Genomic DNA, 22,779 nt, shown 5'->3' with positions numbered 1-22,779 from the left:
TTTTTTACACTTCTGTTAAGTTAGCTGTGGCAAACTACTCCACAGCTTTAGTGGGGAAAAAAACACCAGTCATTTTCTTTAAAGAAATAAACTCATTTAATGGTAGGATACTAGTGGAAGTTGCATGCTAAAATACTGCATTGTGTTGTCTCTGTTGCTTAAACTTACTAGGTATTATTTGTTGAGTGGCACTGTTATGTCATTCATTTATTTAATATGTTGATTGGGTAAAGTTTGCTGATACCAGTAATAATAAAGTTAAATTTAGCATAATAAAGTTAAGCTAATCACAGTGTCAGGTACCAGGAGGCGTATCTTTTGTGATACAAAATACACCTATTTGTAAACAGCAGTAGGATATATAGTAACTATACTACCCTGACACAACTGTATTTATGAAATAGTTTGAATAAAAGAAATTTAAACTACTTATTTGGGTTTTTGGGCACTGACTTGATATCGAGCTGGTCATTGCTGGATGGTGTGTTATTGGATTCCGGTTGTTAGCAAATGATATTCGTGGAAGCTTGTGAGAGGAAGTGTGGTTTAAAAATTTGGATTCTTGCTAGTGGAGTTACTGGAATTCTTTACAAATCTGTAATATGCATTAACTGATACAGTTTGGTAGTTTCTCCAGCTCTGAGTTTTATAATACAGAACAGAAAACTAGCTTAGCCTGGGAATAGCCAGTGAACATTGATTGTACTGGTTTGGGCAAGCGCTGTGGTTACAGAAATAAGCTAATGTGAAACTGGATGGGTATAATCAGATATCTTCTGAAAGCAACTGAGATGCTTGCAACATGAGGCAGAGCAGCTGTCAAAAATGTTCTTGTGCAAATGTGGTTATCTTTATTTTTGGACTAACCAGCGTTTTGTCTTCACAGCAGCTACACTTCTGAATGGAAGTGGCTTGCAGACAGAGCTAGAATTGGCAGCCGTTGGACATGGCTTCAAGCCCAGATTTCAGAACTAGAATACAAAATCCAACAACTAACTGACCTTCACAGGCAGATACGTGCCACCAAGGTATTGTCTGTAAGCTCATAAATGGGCTTTTCAAATAATCTTTTGACAGTGTTTCTTGTAATATTTATTTATTTGGTTCCTTGTTGTTGTTGTTGCTGTTGTTTGTTTTGCCGTAGAGTTCTTGTATCCACACAGACTATCACATGCAAAGGTTAATGAGAAAGACATCAGGAGCTAAAAAGTATTGTACCCTAGAGGCACCAGTGCAGGACTGGGAGTCAGAAACTCTTACCTTCCTATCTGTTATAGTTCATGACTTTGTTAGTGACTTTCAGGGGCCCAGCACAAGGTACTGCATTTATGACACTAGTTTTTTCTTCAGCAGAAGAGGCAAGATTGGGTTTTCAGGTGGGGTGGTTGGTTATTCATTTTTGTGTTGTGGGGTTTCAGGGTGGGTTTTTTATGTTATTTACAGTGCGTGTTTATTCTGAGGATTAGCTAGTTAATGTTTGTTCAGCACTTTGAACAGGTCAAGGATTAATTATTACTAAAATTCCAATGTGTGTAACTCATGTACAAGTTTTTGTAAATCAAACTGGCTAGACAGTGGGAAAGTCAAATTCCTAAAACATGAACAATCTATCAATTTAATGGGTTCCCCAGGTCTTTCTCATGTGCAAGAAGCCAAAACCTGTTATAATTCTGGTGGTGTGATAGTGAGGGGTTTGAGAGGAGGGCTCTCTGGCTCTCCATTGATGAGCCTCTTGTAGGTTGTCTCATCCATGCTGGGGTCAGATAAGCACAGATGGAGAGGAGCCAGAAGATGCTTTGGACTTTATGTGGCTGAACATGAGACTTCGAGGGAGTTTAAAAGGAGAGGGAAATCACCCCAGAGAGCATTTCCCCCAGATCGCATAAAGAAAAATTATTCCCTCTTCTCCTTTTTCCCTCAAAGACTTTCTTTTCATATCCAGCTTTCTCTCTCCTGCTCACAACTTTTCCCCAGGAATTGAAGAGCCTTTGTTTGGGGGTCTGCCCTGCCTCTGCCCACAGAAATGAAAGCAGATTTTGTATTTTGGTGAAGGGAGAGAATTCTCATATTTTAATGTTGTCCTAAACACCAGGTACATGCACGCTGTTACGTCCAAAAGCTATTAGCCTTAAGGGTGACATAGGTTTCATGAGCTGCAGAAAATGGAGATATAAAAAAACAGAGAAATGAGAGAAAGAACATTCTTTTAGTCACGCATTTTCTTCGCATTAGGTGGTGTGTTGGCTTGGAGCCTAGTAATCTTCCTGGTAGAGATCTTTAGTGACATTCTTTCTTGCAAACTTCATGCCCCTTTTACCAGCTGTGGTATTCAGTATTTGGCATTGTGTCCCATAGTGAAGATAGACACATATTTTCTTTGGTTGTGATTTTTTTGTATATGTATCTGTAGCACACCAGCACAGCAGCCACGGAAGGACACATGGGCTGATAGAAGAGCTCTTTGTTTTCATTTAGTGGCTCCAGAGTAGCTACACAGTATCATTAGAATTTGTGTGCTGTTTTTAATTGTTTCAGAGTGTTTTTCATGTGTTTTGAGTGGAAAAAAGTGTGATTCATAGCCAGTGAACAATGATTTCAAGCAAAACGCCACTCCTCTACCACCATAACGCAATAGGAAGGGAGATGGTTAACTAGTGGGCAGTTTCCTGGCCTACCACATTGTGCATTGTGTCTTCTCCATCTCTGTGCACACAGAAGTAGCAGCTCTGCATCTTTGAGAGTCCCTTCATTGAAGGAAAAAAAAAAAAAAAGTCTATCTGCAAAATAAAACAGTTCCATTAAGGGGGAGGGGAGTTAATTGCCAAAACCTACCGGTTGTAAACCATTTAATTTACAATTCTTATATAATCAATATTAGTCTTGTAATTCTTTAGTCTTCCTCTTCTGTGCCTGTTCTGTCATGCCCTTTTTGTACAATCTGTCAATTTTCTCCTTCCTTTTCTGCTTTTCTCTTTCCATGCTTGGTCAACAGGATTCTCAACTTAAAAAAATAAAAGTCAAAAAAATAAAATTCCAGTGAAAGTGAGGGGCACATCCCCCTCTTTTTACCACTTTTACTATGTGTCTTCCTATTCTTCCAACTTCACAACTTGCAGTTTCTACTTTTGCAAGTTGGATTTTTTTTTCCTCTCTCTGTGGACATGACCTTGATTCTTCTGCAATAAAAGATCTAAAGTTGCTAAATTCTAAAAGAGCCTAAAGCTAGCTTTTCCTCCTGTTGTGGCACATAAAAATGAGATTTATACTTGAATTTCCTTGAATGTCCTGCTGTTGGTCTACAGCTTGTAGTATGATACTGCCTGGATTCGTTTCCATCTGCTGTAAATGGAAAATTGCAGGTGATCAGCTACTACCTGATAAGGAATGTGGAAACATCTAGGGTTGACTTGATGGAAATTCAGAATCTCTGTGCCCCTTTTGGGCACTAAAGCAAGTTTTCACTCACCTACATTTATTTTTAGAGATTATCTTTGTTCTCAGCTTTAAAATCAGAACTCAATAAGTTAGAGACACAATGAGAACAGGACAATGTCATGTTCTCTCCTGGTCTCCCCTTTGAAGTCCCTTTGAGACTTGCTTTCATGTTTCAGGGCAAGTTACTGCTGAGGCAGGAGGCAAGATGTGAGTGAAACCACAGGATCCTTAATTTTCCACAGCCATAACATACATCTTACTTAAATAAATAATATAGGGGTTCCTTGTGTTCACATGATGACAGTCTTTCATGGTTTAGTGGAATATTCTTACTAGAAAGAAAAATTTGAGGCAGTGTAATTGAATGGTCCCATTTTTTTAGTATCTGCTTGGTATTTGAGAATCAGTCAGTACTTAAAAGCAAGTAAGTTCTTTCCCTTTCATCTTTGGAAAAAGCCTGCAGAGGTTTGACGACCTTTTCCAAGTAGTAAACTTATTTGCTCGAGATAATGACAAATTAAGGGACGGTTTGACAAACTGTTTTTGACTGTAACAAAGTTAGCAAAAGCTAATTATTTTGTTTAATTCTTTAAGTTGTTAAACCAACTGAGATGTTACCTAGGATTGAATATGACACGCTTCTGTTTTTCTAATCTGTCATGTGGAAAACCCAATGGGGGTATTTTTTTCCTAGTTCCGTTTATGAAACTTATTTTCCTACCATATAGAGTTATATTTATCTTATTACGTGGCATTTTAGATGATAGACCACGTCCTGATACCATGTTTGTGCAGATTGTCTTAAAAGGCAGTGATATTGCTAGAATATTAAGGGCAGTTACTTCTGTAATTATGAAACTCTAAAAATGCTCACCTGAAAAAAACCCAAAATTGTAAAATGCTTTTGTTTTGAATTTTTTAGATCTTTGCTACATAAAAAATAACAACCTTCATGTTTTGCTTAGAACGTGGATAGGAATAAGAAAAATACAGCACTTTACAATGCTGCTGCAGAATTTATTGGCTGCAAAGACTATAACCAACTTCAAATCAAAGGGTGGTTGTTTCTTACAGAAGAGTCTCAACGGGGAAATGATTGTATAGTTTCTCTAATAAGTATGAATTTCCGATTTGAATTTTGGCACAGATGTTTAAGCAGAGGTATAACACTAAAGTGATTGCTATTGTAAGGAGTAGCAGAAATGGTGCAGCTTTTCATTAATGAAGACACCTACTATTTTGATATTTTAGCTGTGAAGTGTATTTAAAATCTAGTTCAGGGATTCAAAGAGTTACTGGGAGGATTTAAGGGGGAAGTGCCAGGTTCGGCTGCCCCTTAAAAATGATTTAGGAGGGTTAATCCATTGTCAACCAACTGTGTTCAATTGCTGTTGTCTAGGGGATGGTGATCTTAGAAGAATTCCCATTTCCAAAAGACATTTTGAAGAAGCAAATACAATTGACAGACCAAGAAGCTTTATTAAACGCCACAGGGAATTCGCAAGCTGCCATTGAGAGACAGGATTCTTTGCCGGAGCATGACTTTGAAATGTCACCCAGCAGCCCTACCCTGCTTTTACGAAACATAGAAAAACAGGTAAAGTAAAAATGAGAACTGAACGGTCAATGGAGCCAAATGATTTGCTTTAGAAATAGGGCAGGTTCCATGGTGATGACTTCCAAAAAGGAAGATATTTTGCAGTACCCAGAGTGAGTGCTGATGCATTGAAGGGCTTAAAGAAGTATATTGTACACCAGGTTACAAATTAACCTTTTATTTTTGATGTGTCTGTGTTACCGCATTGTTTCCATCAAAGCGGCCACATAACAGCTCCTAATAGCTATCCAGAAACCTGCCTGTCCTTTATAGTTAGGCTCAATGTGGAGTTGCCACAGATTGTTTCAGGAAATACTTAACGTGAGGTGAAAGAGTTCAGCTGAAGATGGAGGTACGTTGCACTTGAAACAAACAAAAAAAGCCCCAGCGGAACACAATTGTTGGTCTGCCTTTTCAAGCATCATAGTTTGAGAGCTGAGGAATTCCAGGTACTTAAGAGGCAGAGCGTAAGAGTAGCTGGGAGCTGAGTTTCAGTTCATGGTGTTCAAACCAGTCGTTTCCAAGGTTAATTCCAGGAAACGCGATATAGGCTCCAGCAGGGTTTTCTTTTGCTAGAAAGTACATAAAGAATGTGGTAGAGTCACATTGCTGAAGGAGATACAGGAAATTTGTTTTCAGAATGAATGTATGCAGTTAGCAAGCCTGACAAAGCCAATATAGTGCATTAATATGTTGCTTTGCTGCTGTACATAAATTCTTGGTCATATGCACGTTTTTTAAATGGAGTAAAAGTAGCTTGAGGTACTAATGCCTGTTCCTGAATCTCTGTGCCAATTTTTCTTATTTGATAGTCATACTTTTCCTGTTCTTAAAATGCTTCCCCTGTTTGATAGATGTTATCCACAACAGACAGGAGTGAGGAAGCAATGAAACAGGAAATTTGTATACACAGTGCTGGCAATTGCACGAGGTAAACCAAAGAGCATTTTTAGAATGTGGTGAATGTCCCCTCTTTAAGTGGTTGCTTGGAGAATTAAACCTGCTTTTCAGTAAGAATTTGACAATTAAAGTAATAGTAGTGTGTTTCCTGGTCCCTAAGTTGCTACAGAGGTCTAAGAACTTTTAATGATCTGAAAATTACTTGAAGTAAAGGTATTCTTCATTTAAGGCATCTCACAGATTACATCAGATTTCTTCCCTTAACACCACAAAAAGCTTTGGGGTTTGATTTGCTTTTTGACTGTCAGTTCTGTAAATCAACCTTAACTCTGACGGACTGAGTTTCTTCTTGTTCACTGTCAGGAGTAGCGATGCTGTAGGCTGACGTACATCCACAGATGTTCCCACGGATTTCTTCAGTTCCATGTTAAAAGTATTTATTAGTTAAAAAAAAAAATTTTGCTTGTGAACAAAAAATTCATTAAGAATAAAAGTGACCGAGCCAGGCCATTTTTATTAATATTGTTTTCAAGTCTTTTTCATAGCTGTGCCACGTTTTAAAAACATGTATATTTTTCCTTGCATTTTGGAAGTGTGCTGTTGTTTTGGTGCTTTTATATTCAGTAGAGACTTGCTCCTTAACAGATTGAATTCTGTTGAGATTTTTAAATCAATCTGCTAAATATTTTACTGGCATCTTGTTTGCTTTGTCCAGGCCTTTGATAATTGACTTTCTATTTCTGTTCTTTATTATCTATCCCTGAATATTTTATTCTGGCATGAAATTTTTACCTGACTGCATCACTTAAACATGAACAGAAAAGACATGAGTTGAAATAAAATGGAAAATACTTTTTCTGCCTCTTTCTGCATAAATGGTAGTGCCTCAAAATGTAACAAAACCTTACTGGGTGACCTTTAGTAATCTTTGTTTTAAACAATCTTAGTTCTGAATGAAAACCCTACAAAATAATGTAAAATTTTACCAAAACCAGTGTGTTATTTCAGATATATTTAATTTCTGGTTAGTGTGTAGTACACACTTTCGTTCAAGAAAGCTATGTTTATTGTCAGAATAGCCTTTAAGGTTTGACATTTAAAACAAAAAAATCATTGTGAAATGTTATCTGGACTCAGTCCACAATTCATTGCTTTATAAGGAGTAATTCTTAGTCTTAACTAATTAGCTGCATTTGTTTCGGAGCACTTCTGAAAGTCTGGGTTTTGGTGGGGTTGGGCCTTCTTGCTGCTGTTTTTGAGGATACCAGAAGATTTTAGCCATTCTGTTTGTAGTTACAATAGTCCTCCTGTAGTTACACTTCCTTTTATAAAAACACCTTTGTCAATCTACATTGAGCAATGAAGAGGATTCTTTTAACAAGAAAAATACTTTGAGGGAACAAAATGTACAATGAGTAGATGGCAGACTTTTCCCCTCCGCTGTTGAAACGCTTGTTGAATGTTCAGCCAGTTAGCAGCTCTGGGCTGCAGCTGTTGTAACATCAGCTGTAAAGTGCTCTGGTTTCTTTTGCCTTTTAAAAAAAAAACTTTGGTTAAAATTCTAAGGTCACTAATGTGTTTTGTGTACTGCCTATTCAAATGTATAAAAAGTGTCCTTGGCTGGTTGTTCAGGGTTGTGTTGGCTTTTTGTTGGTGTGGGTTGTTTTTTTTTGTTGTTGTTGTTTGTTTGTACAGTTGAACATAATACTTGTGAAAGAAAAACATGCCACACTTGATTAGAAGAAACTAAATATGATTATTCCATGATGTATACAACTGGAATCCTAAGTAGGAAAACAACAAAAACCCAGGACCTTCGAGCTGTTGAGTCTGAATGGAAGTTTGACTACCTTTTATTTTTCTTATATTTTCCAGAGTGCACAACTAAGTGAAATCATCAGCAGCCTAATTGCTCCACTCAATCTGTCTCCAGCTTCTTCATCTCTTTCATCCAAGACCTGTAGGCACAGACAGCTGGTCAATGGCATTTCATTCAGGTAGGTGATAGCATGGTAATGTTTTTTTTGAGACTGATTCTTGGTAATGTTATGTAGATTAAACAGATCACATTAACATTAGTAAAACAGGAAGAGAGCTGCTTTCTGCAAGCTTCAAGAGAAGTCAAGTCTTGCTTGTAAGGTTGGAAGTAGTAGGATTTTGTTTTCTTCTTAAAGACATCATAAAAGCATGCAGTCACTCACTGTCAGTGCATTTAAGTACTGGGAAGATTAATATATCTGGGAAGTAGTGAAAGGATACATTAAGTAATGCACTACTGATTATTTTAGACTTAATGCATTCTGTCATCACGAGTGCAACTGTATTTCTGGAAGAGTGACAAACTGGACTTCACTAGTTTAGTAGAATTCATAAGCAATGTCAACTGTGCCTCAGCATGGGTCAGTGACATATATTTCTGGGAGCTTCATTAATTTTAAGCACATCAGTTTTCAATACAAGGCCAAATTTTTCTTTGCCAGCTCCTTTTTTAGGAATTTGGAGATAATATTTTTCCATTTGTGGTCTTTTTTTCTGGATGGATAAACCTTCCAGGATGACTGTAGCAGCTCGAAATTGATATTGTAAAAAAATATTTCTCAGTACTACTCCATACTTCTTAGTAATTCCATCTTTATTCAAAGATTTTAAAATACAGTACAGGCTGTAATCAGTATTAGTCTCAAAACAGCATTAAGGTAATTGGCTACAGTCCTGTCTTAGAGAAGACCTAGGTATGTAGGGTATTTTTCCTGAGATACTGGCAATGTGATTTTTTTTTTTTTGAGGGTGGAGGGGTTGCTGTTATTCTTAGGTCTTAATTAAAATCAGGTGGATGAAGAAAGTGCTCCCTACCAGAGCTGGCGGGTTTATGGCAGTGTCTGCAGCAGAACATAATTCCCTGGCTCCCAGCTCCAAGAAGAGCTGGCCACGCCGTCTGTTTCCCCAGCTTTGCCACAGAGGCTGTAGCCTCCCACAAAGAGATTATAATGAGCAGCTTGGATGTGCAGCTTCTTTAACTGCCGTCTGTTCCCAAAGCAATTGTGTGACTGTGTCCTAAATTTAAGGATGAAGGGGACCTGTCATGTAGCATTCATCCTCCTGACATATCAGTTGTTTGCAGAAAACGTAGGAGAAAATCAGAGGATTCCTCTGAGTTTTGGAATAAAAATAGTCTTGAAATAGCAGTTCCTAGTAGTGATAAGTATGTGGAAGAGGAGCGTAGTTTAGGCTGCTAGAAGGCTGTGACTTGAATCTGTGACTTTTTCATAAAACAGATGAGGAGGGGTTCCCGCTTTTAAAAATGTTTTTAGGAGTGTATGAAGTTGACTTCATGAGGAGGGACTCTGATGATGTAACTTCAAGCCACTCTCTTCTGATTTATCAGGCACTGTCCAAAATCAGTCTTAATTCCATTTTATGAGCAACACAGTTGTTTGCTTATGGACTACTTACTCTCTCTAAGGCTGGTTGTTTTCTACTTTGATCTACTTTTTGTTTGATCTATAAAAGCCCAAAGAAGAATGGGAAGATATTCTCAGTGTTGTAGCTCTAAACTGGAGTTGGTGAGTTCGGTGTTGGAAAGGAATCTGAGAGACTTGAGAGCTTTCTAGATGTCACCTTGAAAATCAGTTAAATTACTAATTTTAATTTTTCACTTCTTGTGAAGTGTTTTGAAGTCTACAAATAAATACTGTTCATTAAAGATGGTAATTAAGCATGATATAGAATGGATATCATGAGAATCCTGCAGGGAAGTTCACTGGCTTCTACTTCTTGGTTTTTTGAGTGTGTTTCAGGTTTTTATGGTATTTTGTTTCATAGTAGTTCTGCATGCAATTAATTGAGACTATTACATACTACAGTTAACTTCATTTCTTGGCTGCTTCTCCTGTCACTCTTTCTAGAGCTCACTCTGATTGTATTAAGTACTTGAGAAAGTAGAAATAAGAATCAAAAGTAAGGTGATTGATTGACTTTGAACAGGAAAATTAAAAGGATTATAGCAATTTTTACTTCAGTAAATTCTTGAAATTAGTTGTAGGCTCTTCATGTGAAAGATATAATACTCCATGTTTAAAATAGGTCTAAGTGTGAGGTGCTTTGAGGTTGGCAATCACAAGGTTGCAGTGTGGTTGGCTACATGGGCTATTGCCAGTGGAAGTGGTGGTGCATGTACAGTTCCTGGTTGATTAAGTGTGGGTAACCTTGAATTTGTCAAGGTCTAATTTCATTAGTGACTTCCTTTTACTATGTAGCTTTTCTTTGCTGAATTGAATCTAGATGCCAAGATTAGCCAGATATGATCTATGAAGGTAAATGTTCACAGAAGCAGTTCCCTGCACTACTGATAACCACTTTCTTAGGAGGGGAGAGGAATGAGAAAGTTGATTGTTTCAGTACAGATAGAGCCTGTCTGATGCCTTGCTCTGCATCTGTGTATCTGTGAGTGAGGTCTCTGGTTTTTGGCCAGGATAGAGAGCAAGGAAGGCCAACCTGTGAGCTTTGAAAGGAACGTTTCTGCAAATTGATGAATCTTACATTTGCCAATGGTTCATTTCACTCTACGGTTGAACCACATTTTGAAAACCACTCAAATTAAGATCAAAAATAAACGGATAACTCAAACCTTGACTGGGAAGCCTAGTGGCAGGAAAATCATATGCTGGGTACTGGAGATCAAAGACCTGGGCAGACCACCAGGATAAAGGCAGGAATCACAGAAGTTGAGGAGCCAGACTGAGGAGCTTTTTGTTCTAATTTACCTGTCCAAGTTGTCTTTCATGTAAAAGGGAGGTGTGTGGAAATTGCAAAGTTGGGCTTGGCACCATCTGACTGCGAGGTGGATAATTACAGAGAAAATGTTTTTAAGAATTTGGAGAAAGTATTTTAAGAAATCTTTTGCGTGGACTTTAAACATTGTAGTTCTCTCTCAAGCCTTAAAAATCCAGTGTTAGCACTAAGAGTGTCATGCTTCAGAATTTGGGTTTTTTTCTTGGCACTTATTAGTATGTTCCTGTTAAATATTTTGAACCATCCCTTTTTTAATTAGCACATTTTTTTAATTGAGTCTTTGTTGCTTATTTGGATTCGTCCAATGTGTCAGAAGGACAGCTCAAATTCAAGCCCGTAAAGCCTTGTTACCACACCAGCACAGCATGGGATGGTGTTTAATCACACTTTCATAACAAGCTCTTCCATTAATAAAAATGTGCTGTTGTACGAATACTGCTTGTCAAAAAGATTGATAAATGGCCTTGTAGTAAATTCAATTTCATGTGTTACTGTGTGTTACAACTTTACTAATAAGACTGTGACTTGCCAGACAAAGTTCATAAGAGAAAATAATCATCTGTGCAGACAGATGACCTGTTACGAACCAAGGCCAAAATATCTCCTATACTTGCACTTCTCAGGCAATTTAGAGTTGTGGTCAAGGTCTTCAGCATTGTCAAAATAAAAGCACACTGGAGTCCTTTTTGCAGCAAGCCTTCAGCTTTGCAAGCAGGTGTTGTTACAGCAACAAAATAAAATCAGGATACCTATAAAAGCGACGTACATTCCGTCCATTGAGTTCTTACCTTGCAGTGTTCACTGTTGTGGTTAGCAGGCAGGCTGTAGGTTGGTGAGAGTGATCAAGGTTGTTATGCATGTATGTATAGAGTTTTCTTCTGCTCTTGGCCTTGTGTTGTCACATAAGTTTTGTGATTGCATGCTATATTACTAAGGATAGGAGTACAGGAAGTGTGCGTGTAGGTGAGCTTGTGGAGGGATGATGCTCTAACACTGAGGGGGGTTTGAAAGGGATAGACTTGGGGAAATGCAGGTAAGAGCGAGATTTAATGTTAAAACAAAGCTTTCCATGTGTTTATGTAGACCCTCTCACATTGTGACTGGAGCTGAGCTTGCATTCTTCCAAATCATCTGGGTCTAACCAGCTTCTGGGTCTTAAAAGACAAACAGGCTAGGCTTTCCCTCCTCCTCGAGAGCTTCCCCCACTAGGCTTTCCCTCCTCCTCGAGAGCTTCCCACAGGCTGGGCTCATAGGTGTTAGAAGTGTTAGAAAGGGAAATTTGGAATTTGGAAAAACCAAATGCCATTATGTGCTTGACATTTGTTTTCATGAGCAGAAAGTTGAAAAAGAACAATAAACTTCCTTTCGTGACCTAACATAGAATTAATCAACAAGCAAACAAAGCACGTTGTTTTAGCACGCTGTTTCAGAAAAACTTTTAGTGTTTATAAAATTCTCTTAGTATTAGATAGCTAATGCTAATCAGTGTATGAAATTTTAGCCTGTGCCTATGGAGCGTATTTAACTTTTTGTATTTCCTCCACTCATTAATGATGAAATTGCAGAGCTTCAGACAACAGAGAAGTATCCTCCTCGAGCAGCTGGTTGCTTGATCATCAGCACATCAAGAAAAGAAGAAGAGACAGGACAAGACTAAGATCTCTTTCCATGGCTAATGTGAGCACATCTGCCCGAACAAGGCCGCTTCATAGTTTCCAGAAGAGGAAACTCTACAGAATGCACGGTGCCTGTTACTGGAATCAGCAGGTAGGCCCTTGCCTCTCTCTTCAGGAGACAAAACCAAAGAGTCCAGCTGCTAGAGTCTGCATGTGTCTTGTCTGGTATGTCAGAAGAATAGCGCATGCTGTGCCAGGTATTTTTTATGTTCAGGGAGCATATAGTGTTTGTAGCAGGAGTACTAGATGTGTCAGTAGGAGCTCAGAGTTAATGAGTTGAACGTAAAAATTAAAGATTGCTCAGAATCCTGCTTATCAAATCAGTTTGTTGTATGGCTATCTTTAAAGTCTTTGTACAGTCTTAAGAGACAACTTGAGAGCTTCCTTGGGAGGCTTGACTGCTGTGGAAACCTGCTACAGTGTAAGTCAGCTGCCTGCTTGTTTTCAGAATATTTGTTTTAGCTACAAGAAAGTTTACACAGCTGGTGGCATATTATTTTCTAGGAAATTAAATTGCAATATCTTAATCTTGTTTCCGTTTTTGCTGTTCCTGATTAGTTATATTGCCTTTTTTGTGACACTATGAATGTTTTAAAACTCTTAGCATTTTCCGCATTACAAAGGAATTAATATTTTAAAATGGGAAAAAAACCCACAGTCTGTTGCGCAGGGCAAGGCATAACTGTTCATGTCTGATATTAATAGCATATTGGTGGTAAGAATATATAATGAGTTTAGCTGTGGTGCTTAAAGCAACAGTCTAATTCGGGAGCAGAGATGGTATGAACTCACTGTTCAGAGCAGTGTTAATCCCAAGTGGTTTTAGTTTCTTGATTTTTACTTTGCCTTTTAGAAGTGTGTTGCATTGAGAAAAATCTTCATGTCTCCTCAGCTAACTGTCCAGGATTTACTAAGGGTACCAGTGGTCTGGAGAGAAATTTTCCCTGCAAGGATGTTCTTTGTGAGTGTGCTGATTCAGCATCCTCTGCAAAATTGCAGAAGTGTCCTAGTTTTAGCAAAATATTTTATTGAAAAACTGTCTGGTTTCTTATTATCTTGACTTCCCAATTTCCTGGCAGCGGGGTTTAAAGACTTGGCAGCCTGCCTGGAGGATTGATGGTGGAGGGGTGAGGGATTAGGATTAGAATTTGGGAGCTCTACCTTCTGGACACTTAGGTTTTTCATCTTCCTTGCATAAACCAAGGAGGCTGTTGCTGTCTTGGATTTCCTTGTTTCCCAATCAATCCAATCCAATTCTTTTAAAGAGATTGGAGGCCTCGTTCTCTGATCTCTCCAATACCACGAGTGCTTGCAGCTGTGGAGATTGCTCCTCAGCAAAAGGCTGCAGGACTTCCCTTCTGCTTAAACGTGAGGGATTTCCACTTCAGATGCAACTTCTAAATAACAGGCTCTTCTGGAAGCCTCCATCTCACAGGGTCAAGCATCTCATATTTCTACAACTAACTGAGCTCCAGTGTCTCTGTACCGGAAGACAGTGTGGTAAAAACCCCTGTAGAGAATGCTTTTTATGCTTACCACGGCTCTTAGCTCAAAACCCAGTGTTTGAACTCTGCTTTCTAATGTCCTCTCTGTGGGAAGTTAACTGAGAGGCCATGTGGAGAACTGTGCTGTGTGCTGCAGATAGATTCTGCTCATGTTCCTGGAGAAAATAAGGGGTCAAAATATAACAGAAAATAAGCATATAAAAGAAAATAAGCAATCAAACTGTCAGCTTCAGACTTCATGCAAGTGCCAAACTCAGTTGAAGTTTTCAAAATTAAGGTAAAGCAGCGAACAAAGGCTCTTACACAGTCTTGGTTAAAAACAGTGTATCAGGGATCCTGCTGGGGAAGTAAGGGATAAAATTGGACTGGACATTTCCAGCACATTCTGACAATCAAAGCTAAATGGGTATTGAGTCTTTGAATTAAGAGCCATCGTCGGTGTATCATTTCATTCAAGAAATCTTACTCTAACAAGGCCCTGTCACTTTCTTCATCCTGCACTTGCTACACTTGGTTACCCAGCTGTTGATGAGATTGCTTAGCCTGTAATGGAAGAATACTGGCCATCAGCCCAGGCTGACTGCTAGATTAGGCAGATGTCTAAGGGTGAAGATGCAAAATGGGGAATGGCCTCTGGGATTGATACCTAGTTTTCTTTGAAAATGCACTTATATTCTCAATAGTAACACAGCAAATTTCCTCTGGCCTTTCATAGGAAAAAAAAAAAAAAGGAGTTACTTCTTAGCAGCATGGAAAATAGTTGGATTTTTAATGTAGTGTTAGTGTGCCATCTCTGGGAAGTGCTTCTCATGTATTTCTTCAGGTTCTACATACTCATAGAACCTGGTACAATGGTCTGTGAGGACCCCCATTTCTTTAAGGTCAGTGGCCTGAGAGCAAGCTGGAGCTAGGGAAGAGCTGCTACCACCTGTAGCAGATGTGGAGTTAACAGAGACCAGCTTGCCAGAGTCTGAGGAGAAGATTGAATCTTCTGAACGTCGCAGCTCCTGTGCCAGCTTCCTCAAGGTGCCTGGTTCAAGCAGGCAGTGAGCGGTGCCTGAGCGGTGCCTGGCAGTGCTGATGGGTGACGCTGCTGTGCAGAGTCATCTGAGCAGGATGATGACTAAAGAATTCTGACCGGAGAATCACAGCAAAATGAAGGCTTCCTGTCTGTAGGAGATTAAGAAATACTGGGATAACTTTGAGGAATTTGGGGGGTTTGGGATGATTGGCATCCAAAAACATCAAATGGTGTTCAGAGTATTGTCTTTCACACCTCTTCAGATTCGTTTGGGAAGCTCATCCCCCCTCCACCTCCCGGCATCCATGTTAGGAAAAGCAAAGTCTGAAACTGTGAACTGCTGTCCCGTCTGTCAGTTCGTAAGGTCACTGGGAAGACAGCCACATTTTTGCTCTTATCTACTGCCATGCCACATACATTTACAGTGCTGTCAAAAGCTTGAGTATTTAGTGACCTAGTAGCCTCCCAGTGCCTGTTGAGAGATGCCCTATATTGTCCTCTACTTTGCTGTGTTTCTTTTCTGAAGAGGACTATGCCTTCCCTTGCTCTGATATTTAAATTACACAGATGAGCATCTAAAAGAAAACATGGAACTCTATGAGAAGATCTGTCAGATCTACAACTGTGGCTGGGATAAATAAAACAGGATGCAGGGTGTTTGGTTTATCTGTCACCATCCAGTATCCTCAGGAACTTGAAGCATCCGTCAGGGCCAAAACCGCTTGTCCCCGAATTCAGAATGATTCGAGTACCACAGATGATCTCTGAGTCATCTTTTGGCCGTGGAATCTGTTTTGTATCTTTTGTCTTTCATTATCTAAATAGCTTGGTAAGAGCTTACGCCATTTCTTGGTCGTGAGTCAGTGCACAGGCCACTCGGAATAATCCACATGCACAGTAAACCCTGGGATTGCAGTCTGTGCTTCAGTCTAGAGGATGGGATTGTAGAGGTGCATTTCTTCAGTGTGATTTTTGAACGAATATTAAAGCTTGCATGCAGGATAACACAAAGGAGTAAACTGCAGGCATGATTTAGTAGCAGGACACATGCTTGTGGGCAGGGGCTGGAAGTCTGTGAGTGCTTCATTCAAAATGCTGCATCTGCTACTCAATTTACGTCATTAAGTAAGCTGGCAGGTCAAACAACCTCGGGGTCGATGTCTCCTCCTATAAAATGAATGTAGTAGCTTTAACACTAAGAAAGAAGTCCATTGTTAAGTAGGTTGGCAAGTCAAACAACCTCGGGGTCGATGTCTCCTCTTATAAAATGATGTAATGTAGCTTTAACACTAAGAAAGAAGTCCAACAGTATCAAAATACTAAAACCAAGACTTTAAGACGTGAGCTCCAATTGAATAATTTCCCAGTGGCTGTTGCATTTGTAACTGCTTTCTCCCACCCGCATTCTCCAAAGTCTAATGCCTGGGTGCTTCTGCAAATGCACTTCCTATGGTGAGGACCTGTAGTATCTCTGCACCTGGCTATTTTTTGCCTAAACTTGAAGGAACTGGATCGAAAGCAGGCAAGTGTTGTTACTAGTTGGAAACTGAGAGGTCATCTTTGCTTAGCTGACATGTCCTGATGTTTTCTTTTCTAGTTTTTTATCTGTGTGGCTTGTTGCAGGAGTTTTTTTTTAGCAACAAGGAATTTGTTTTGCCAGTATCTTTTGTTAGTTTCTTATTTAACATCCTATCTAATGACATTAGTTCTGCCTTCCCCCCCTCCACCCCCCACGTATTTTTTTTTTAGCAACAAGGAATTTGTTTTGCCAGTATATTTTGTTAGTTTCTTATTTAACATCTATCTAATGACATCAGTTCTTCCTTTCCTCCACACCACACCCCCCCATGCCTCACCAGGAGGCTAGGTATTGTTTTAATCTGTGAAAACTTTATACAGCTATAAATAAATGTAAGAGTCAATAGAGCAGTGAGATCAGAGTCCTATCAATTTTGGTCCTATCTATTTCTTTATAATCTGAAAATTCTCGATGTATTTGTACCTCCACTTGCTGGAGGAAGAGTTGGTTGTGTGGACTGAGGCACATGGAGAAAATCAGAATTCAGATTTGCAAAGGTGCCAACACCCTGAAAGTTGGGAATTGAAGTACAAAAGCTTATAGTTTAGATTCCATAGCAAACAGTTGGTATAGTGTTGCCAACTCTTTCAGTTGAGCGTTGCCACATTTTTTCTCTTCAGTCTCAAATGGGAGTTAAGTGAGAGCAGAAGAATATCTGCTTTGGTTTAGTGGTTTTTAAAAGAAAAACAAAAAGTAAGTGCTTCTCCAGAAGCCTCCAAAACAGATAGGAAAAATGTATTTAATTTCTAGGGTTTGGATTTCTTATTTTAATCTAGTTCTCATACTGGTTCTGTGATTTTTATTTTTTTTGTGTGCGTGTGTGTGTATTTGTGCATTCCCAGTGCACTCCTAGGGCCAGTGATACTTTTTGTAGATGCCACTCAATAAATACATATAGGTTTTTCACCAAGTCTTGCTAATTTTCAATTTTTGGGAGGGTATGTATACACTTTTATAATTTGTATTATATCCAACATGCAGAGCCTTTATCTTACTTGCTATATGTCTGCTAGCTGCAAAAGGAAAGCTCATCTTGCTAATTTTCAATTTTTGGGAGGGTATATATACACTTTTATAATTTGTATTGTATCCAGCATGCAGAGCCTTTATCTTACTTGCTAAATGTCTGCTATCTGCAAGTGGTCTGTAGCTCGAAGGAAAGGAGAATAAGGGACAGGGAGAAGGGTGTGTGTGCAGACCAGGTGCTTAATCATATAGTGTATAGTGTGGAAGTTGTACCCTGTTTTCTGCCAGGTGATATGTTTGTCTGGGGACAAATATTTTAGCACCTGCTTCCTAGAATAGAGTCCCATTTCCTAGACCATATTATCCAGGGTTGTGATTTATTTGCATTTAAGGAGACACAGGTGAATTCTTTGTGGCTGTTACCAATTACTGCTTTCTCTAGCGCCCTCAGTCTGTAAATTTAAAGGAGCAGCACCATCTAGAGCAGTAACTATCAAGTATATTATTCAGTAGCCAGCTAGAAGGTTTGCCCTTCACAGTGAAGTAGTCATTTCCCCTTAGTTGCACTGAAAGGAGCCTACTGGTTGTCATCCCCCTTCTTGGTATCCCTAGATATTGGCTCTACCACCTGCTTCTGCATAGCTTCCTGGCATTGCTGACTTCTAAAAAGCCATGAATACAGGGAATGTTGTTGTGTTGCCAAGTCTCCTGCAAACTGTTTTCGGGAAGAGGATGCATCCTGCTTCAATGAAAATGGTGTAGTACCTCTGTGAATAAAGCTCAAAGGAAAGGAGAATAAGGGACAGGGAGAAGGGGAGGTGTGCAGACAAGGTGCTTAATCATACTACTATAGTGTGGAAGTTGTACCCTGTTTTCTGCCAGGTGATATGTTTGTCTGGGGACAAATATTTTAGCACCTGCTTCCTAGAATAGAGTCCCATTTCCTAGACCATATTATCCAGGGTTGTGATTTATTTGCATTTAAGGAGACACAGGTGAATTCTTTGTGGCTGTTACCAATTACTGCTTTCTCTAGCGCCCTCAGTCTGTAAATTTAAAGGAGCAGCACCATCTAGAGCAGTAACTATCAAGTATATTATTCAGTAGCCAGCTAGAAGGTTTGCCCTTCACACAGTGAAGTAGTCACTTCCCCTTAGTTGCACTGAAAGGAGCCTACTGGTTGTCATCCCCCTTCTTGGTATCCCTAGATATTGGCTCTACCACCTGCTTCTGCATAGCTTCCTGGCATTGCTGACTTCTAAAAAGCCATGAATACAGGGAATGTTGTTGTGTTGCCAAGTCTCCTGCAAACTGTTCTCAAGAAGAGGATGCATCCTGCTTCAGTGAAAATGGTGTAGTACCTCTGTGAATATGTCAGTCTTCTGGTCTGAGGAGGAGAATCACTTGGTTATGGTTTACCAAGTTTGTAAGTGAAAAGAGGAGTTGATAAAATAATTTTTTTAACACTGGAAGCTGGTGGGAAAAAAATAAAATGTCTTCTATTAGCTAAAAATCAACAAAACCTGGCTGGGAAAAAAAGTATTCTTATGTGTTCAACTCTTCTGAGTGTGTGACAAGACTGTTGTCTACCGGGGAGGAAGGAAGGGAGAACACCTTTTATAGTGGCAGTGGATCTAAATCCATCCTTTGTGAGGTTTATGGCAAACCAGTCAGTCCACGAATTCTTTTTTTCCAGAATGAAAAACCTGAAGCGTGCTTTTCATAGTCCTGCACCTTTAGCTTGTTATATCTCTGTAGTGTTTTACTCATCACATCTACTCTTAATTTCTACGTGGCATTTTTCAAAATAGAAGCCTGTGGGTTAACATGTCTTTACTGCTTTGGGTTTATTTAACTGATCAAAGATTAAGCACTAGCCTTGATTTTTCAATTGATTTGCTAGTTGAACAAAAGGTCTTCCTTTCAGGATGTGGAGAACAGCATACAGTTCCCACAGAGCTGGTGAAAGTCCATCTCCCACTGGCTTGTAGCAAGATTACAGAAACTAAACCCCATGTATACTTATGAGAGCTTGTGGGTGGTCTCTGAGGACAGTAGAAGCTATGACTCATTTTATGACACTAACAAAAAATCTGAACTTGAGACAAGCCTGATGCCAAGTAAGTTGCCTTTAGTGTTTTATGAAAGTCTTGTTTCTGTTCCTGAAAAAAATGGTCTCTGCCACAGGATCTTGTCATTTTATCCTTATCGACAGCTTCAGAGAGGTCAGAGGCAGACAAATTTGTTTCCGTCCCAGGACAGCTTGCTTTGCTGCACCTGACCTGCGTATAGATTTGCAGGCTGGGAAAGGCATGGGAAAGGCCTGTCTATTTGACATCTCTAGAAATTTCATCTGAGAGGGAGGGCCTGTTGTAATATGTATAGTCGGCACCGTGTGTCATGCACCTTCCCATGCAGGGATATCTTAGATGCTTTGCCCACCTTCTCCTCCCATGACCTGTTGATGAGAAAGTTTCAGGCTTTCAGATTACCTGTTCACTATCCATGTATTGTATGTTTCCTAAAAGCATTCTGGGGTGAAGTCCTGCCTAGGGAACCCCTGATGTTTAGCTTGTGAAAATAGACATTTAATGTAACTGTATGTTCTACCAGAGGGACATAGCTCTGCCTAGAGCAGATCATTGTGCGCAGAAGAGGGAGGCTGTGGAGAAGGTTTAAAGGCTGGCCTTTAAGGCAGATGCTAAAGGGAATAAGCAAGCAGGTAACGTGGTGCTCTCTTGGTTTGAGCTGTACGTAATGCTTCTGGAGGATTAAAAGTTAGCAGTGTGTTTGGTGTTCATCAGCCACCCACACAGTTGTTCTCTTGGATCCCGTAATTAAATCACTGCAATTTGGTGGGCTATTCATTTACTGAAGAACAGTTTTTAATATTGAGGGGGATAGCTCCTCTTTGATACTGCTGGAAAGTTTTCAGTGTGTGTAGGGAGAATAAACACTTGTTCCTTGCCTTTTTCGGCTTACAAGAGTAATCAGAAGTAGACATGACCAGTATTCAATAGAGTGCATTTGAGGTAGCTTAATTAACTTACTGAATTCATACACATTGGTGTAATTGGACGGTGGCTCTCTGTACTGTTACACTTAGGCATGTTTCCAAAAACGGTAGGAGTTGTAGTCATCAGTAGCTGAAACCACAAAGTGAATATTCACTTCAGAATTTTTAACTGGGAGCACAAAATATTTTTCTTTTCAATTGCGACACGCTTTCTAGGCTCAAATTAGTTTGGTTGGCTGGTGGTGTTCAGCCTCCTGACCTTTCTAGAACAGAGGCATGATCCAGCCGTGCTTTGTCTAATGCATCAGTTTGTCACAAGCAAATGCAAGAATTGTTTTGAATATCAAAATAAATTGCTTAATAGATTTTCTATGACCCAGTAAAACGGTACTAAGGAAAAAAAGATTCCAAGAAGATTAAAACTCATAATACTCTACAAAATTAGATTCTGCTGGTGACAGCATTTCTTACGATGTTTGAAACAGAGCTGCAATTTTAGTTGAAGATTTGAAGCTTGCACCCTTCTGATTTCCTTTTAAATATAGTGTATTTTCTGTAGTAGAATTGATTTAACGTAATGTTATATTTCATATCTACTTAAGCTCAGGAAGCATGAGGTTTTGTATTTCAGTAATGAAGAAAAATGTCCCAGGAGATGTATGAGGTATAATATAGCAGGGGGAAGATTGATAAGAGTTTAGTAATCTCTCTTGCTTTCTGAAGGGTTGGCATTGTAGTCAGGCTTGCTTGTAGAGGCCTCTCTTCTAAAAGCTATATGCCTTGGCTTTCAGGAAACCACTTACCACTGCAGAGGCTGAATGGTTATATTTGTGGGGTTGTGTTCAGATAAATTTTGGTGGATTTTTGTTGTTGTTGTGCAACAAAATCAGTAATTAACTGCTGGAAAAAACAGTCACATTGTAGACTCTGTTCTGTACTGAATTGGAAGGGGTGAGGAGTTTAGTTTACCAATAAATTAAATAATAAACTCATTCTTCAGTTTTGTTTCAATACAGTTGAAGGGAACACTCTTTCATCCCGGAATGAAGGGCTTCAGAAATCTTTTCATCCAGAGTTGATTAAATTGACGGTCTTGACAAACATCATGATTTCACTAATTCAGCATTTTCCAGTGGAAAACTATTCCATCAGAAATTTAAACCAGATCCAGTAGCTAGAAACACAGGCATTGGCAGATTGTTAAGCTTTTTCCTGGTAGCTTCACAAGCATTTAAATAACATTACTCTGTCTTCTGTGTAAGTCCTTGTTTTCTTTTGAATGATGAACTGACTTAATGAAAGGTTTAATTATTTAGGTGTTGACGCCAGAGCATTCAAGGAAAGAACATACAAATTCAGGCATAAGGTTGTATAACACCCACCACAGATAAGATGAGAAGAATTTGGCATTTCCCAATGTTGGCAATTGGATTTTAATATTATTTTAAAATAGGATGAGATTGTGAAGGTTATTTAACCGTGTATGCATGGTTTTGAGCAGGCTTAGCTTTGAGCTATATTCTAAATGTGTTTGGGACTAAAGTGAATTCAAGCAAGTAAAAGTGAGTCAGGACTAGGAAGCTGGTTGTCTGTATGTGCTGGTCTTATCTATGTATTTTCTAGATTTGATTTTACTGATCAGTGTTTGGGACTTTCTTTTTAAAGAATGAGAGATTTATCATTTACTGTAACGTGGATTCATTTCTGTAAAAAAAAAAAGCAGAGGGGGTGCAGTAGCAGCTTAAATAATGGAGAAATAGGAAACTAGTTCATTTCTAAAAAAGAAATATCAAGAGGAAATGCGCTTTCGTGCATTTTTGAAAAGCATGTCCCTATTGCATCAAAGGTAGAGCAAATACCTTTAAGCTTTAGTTTAATGGTCCATATAATGGGAAACGTTAAAGTCGCTTAAGCGTTTATCCCTCTAGTGTTTTCAAACACGGGTCCCAGTTCTGCCAACACTTCATGGATGTCTGAAGTTTAAGAGATGAAGGGTCCCATATGTCTGTCACAGGAAAATAACAGAACTTTGATTTGAAGGAGTCCAGGGCTAGAAAATAATTCTTTCCAAATTAAGTTGAAAATACTTCTGCATACACCTGTGTATGGAGATTCAAGGTGGATTTAGGACTGTTAATGTTTCCTGTGGGGGGAAAAAAAAGTGAAATACAACAATCCCTACCACCACTAGCACAGGGTCTCCTCTGCTCCATCATCATCACATGCTTACTTGATTGTAATAGTTCCTGCAGTACAAGAACAGCCTAGGGAATTTGTTGATTGAGAAGAAGGG

General features: G+C 39.1%; 1 protein-coding gene across 4 annotated transcripts in view; it reads left to right on the top strand.

Annotated features, from left to right (window-relative positions):
• The window catches only part of KANSL1L (KAT8 regulatory NSL complex subunit 1 like), a 62,667-nt gene that overhangs the window by 18,784 nt on the left and 21,104 nt on the right, over window positions 1-22,779 (top strand). For 3 of the 4 annotated variants that reach the window (XR_001413920.1, XM_014959616.1, XM_014959617.1), the window contains exons 3-6: window positions 887-1,028; window positions 4,835-5,032; window positions 7,808-7,929; window positions 12,289-12,490. Coding sequence is in view for 3 of the 4 variants with exons in the window: in XM_014959616.1 (XP_014815102.1) it covers window positions 887-1,028; window positions 4,835-5,032; window positions 7,808-7,929; window positions 12,289-12,490 (664 nt within the window). In the remaining variant the exon portion in view is untranslated. The remainder of the gene's footprint in view (window positions 1-886; window positions 1,029-4,834; window positions 5,033-7,807; window positions 7,930-12,288; window positions 12,491-22,779) is intronic. The other variant, XM_014959618.1, reaches the window with a different exon arrangement.

Source organism: Calidris pugnax, unplaced genomic scaffold (genome assembly GCF_001431845.1).
Source record: "Calidris pugnax isolate Ruff unplaced genomic scaffold, ASM143184v1 scaffold448, whole genome shotgun sequence".
In the NCBI taxonomy this organism is placed as follows: Eukaryota; Metazoa; Chordata; class Aves; order Charadriiformes; family Scolopacidae; genus Calidris; species Calidris pugnax.
This window is presented reverse-complemented; position numbering and strand designations above follow the sequence as displayed.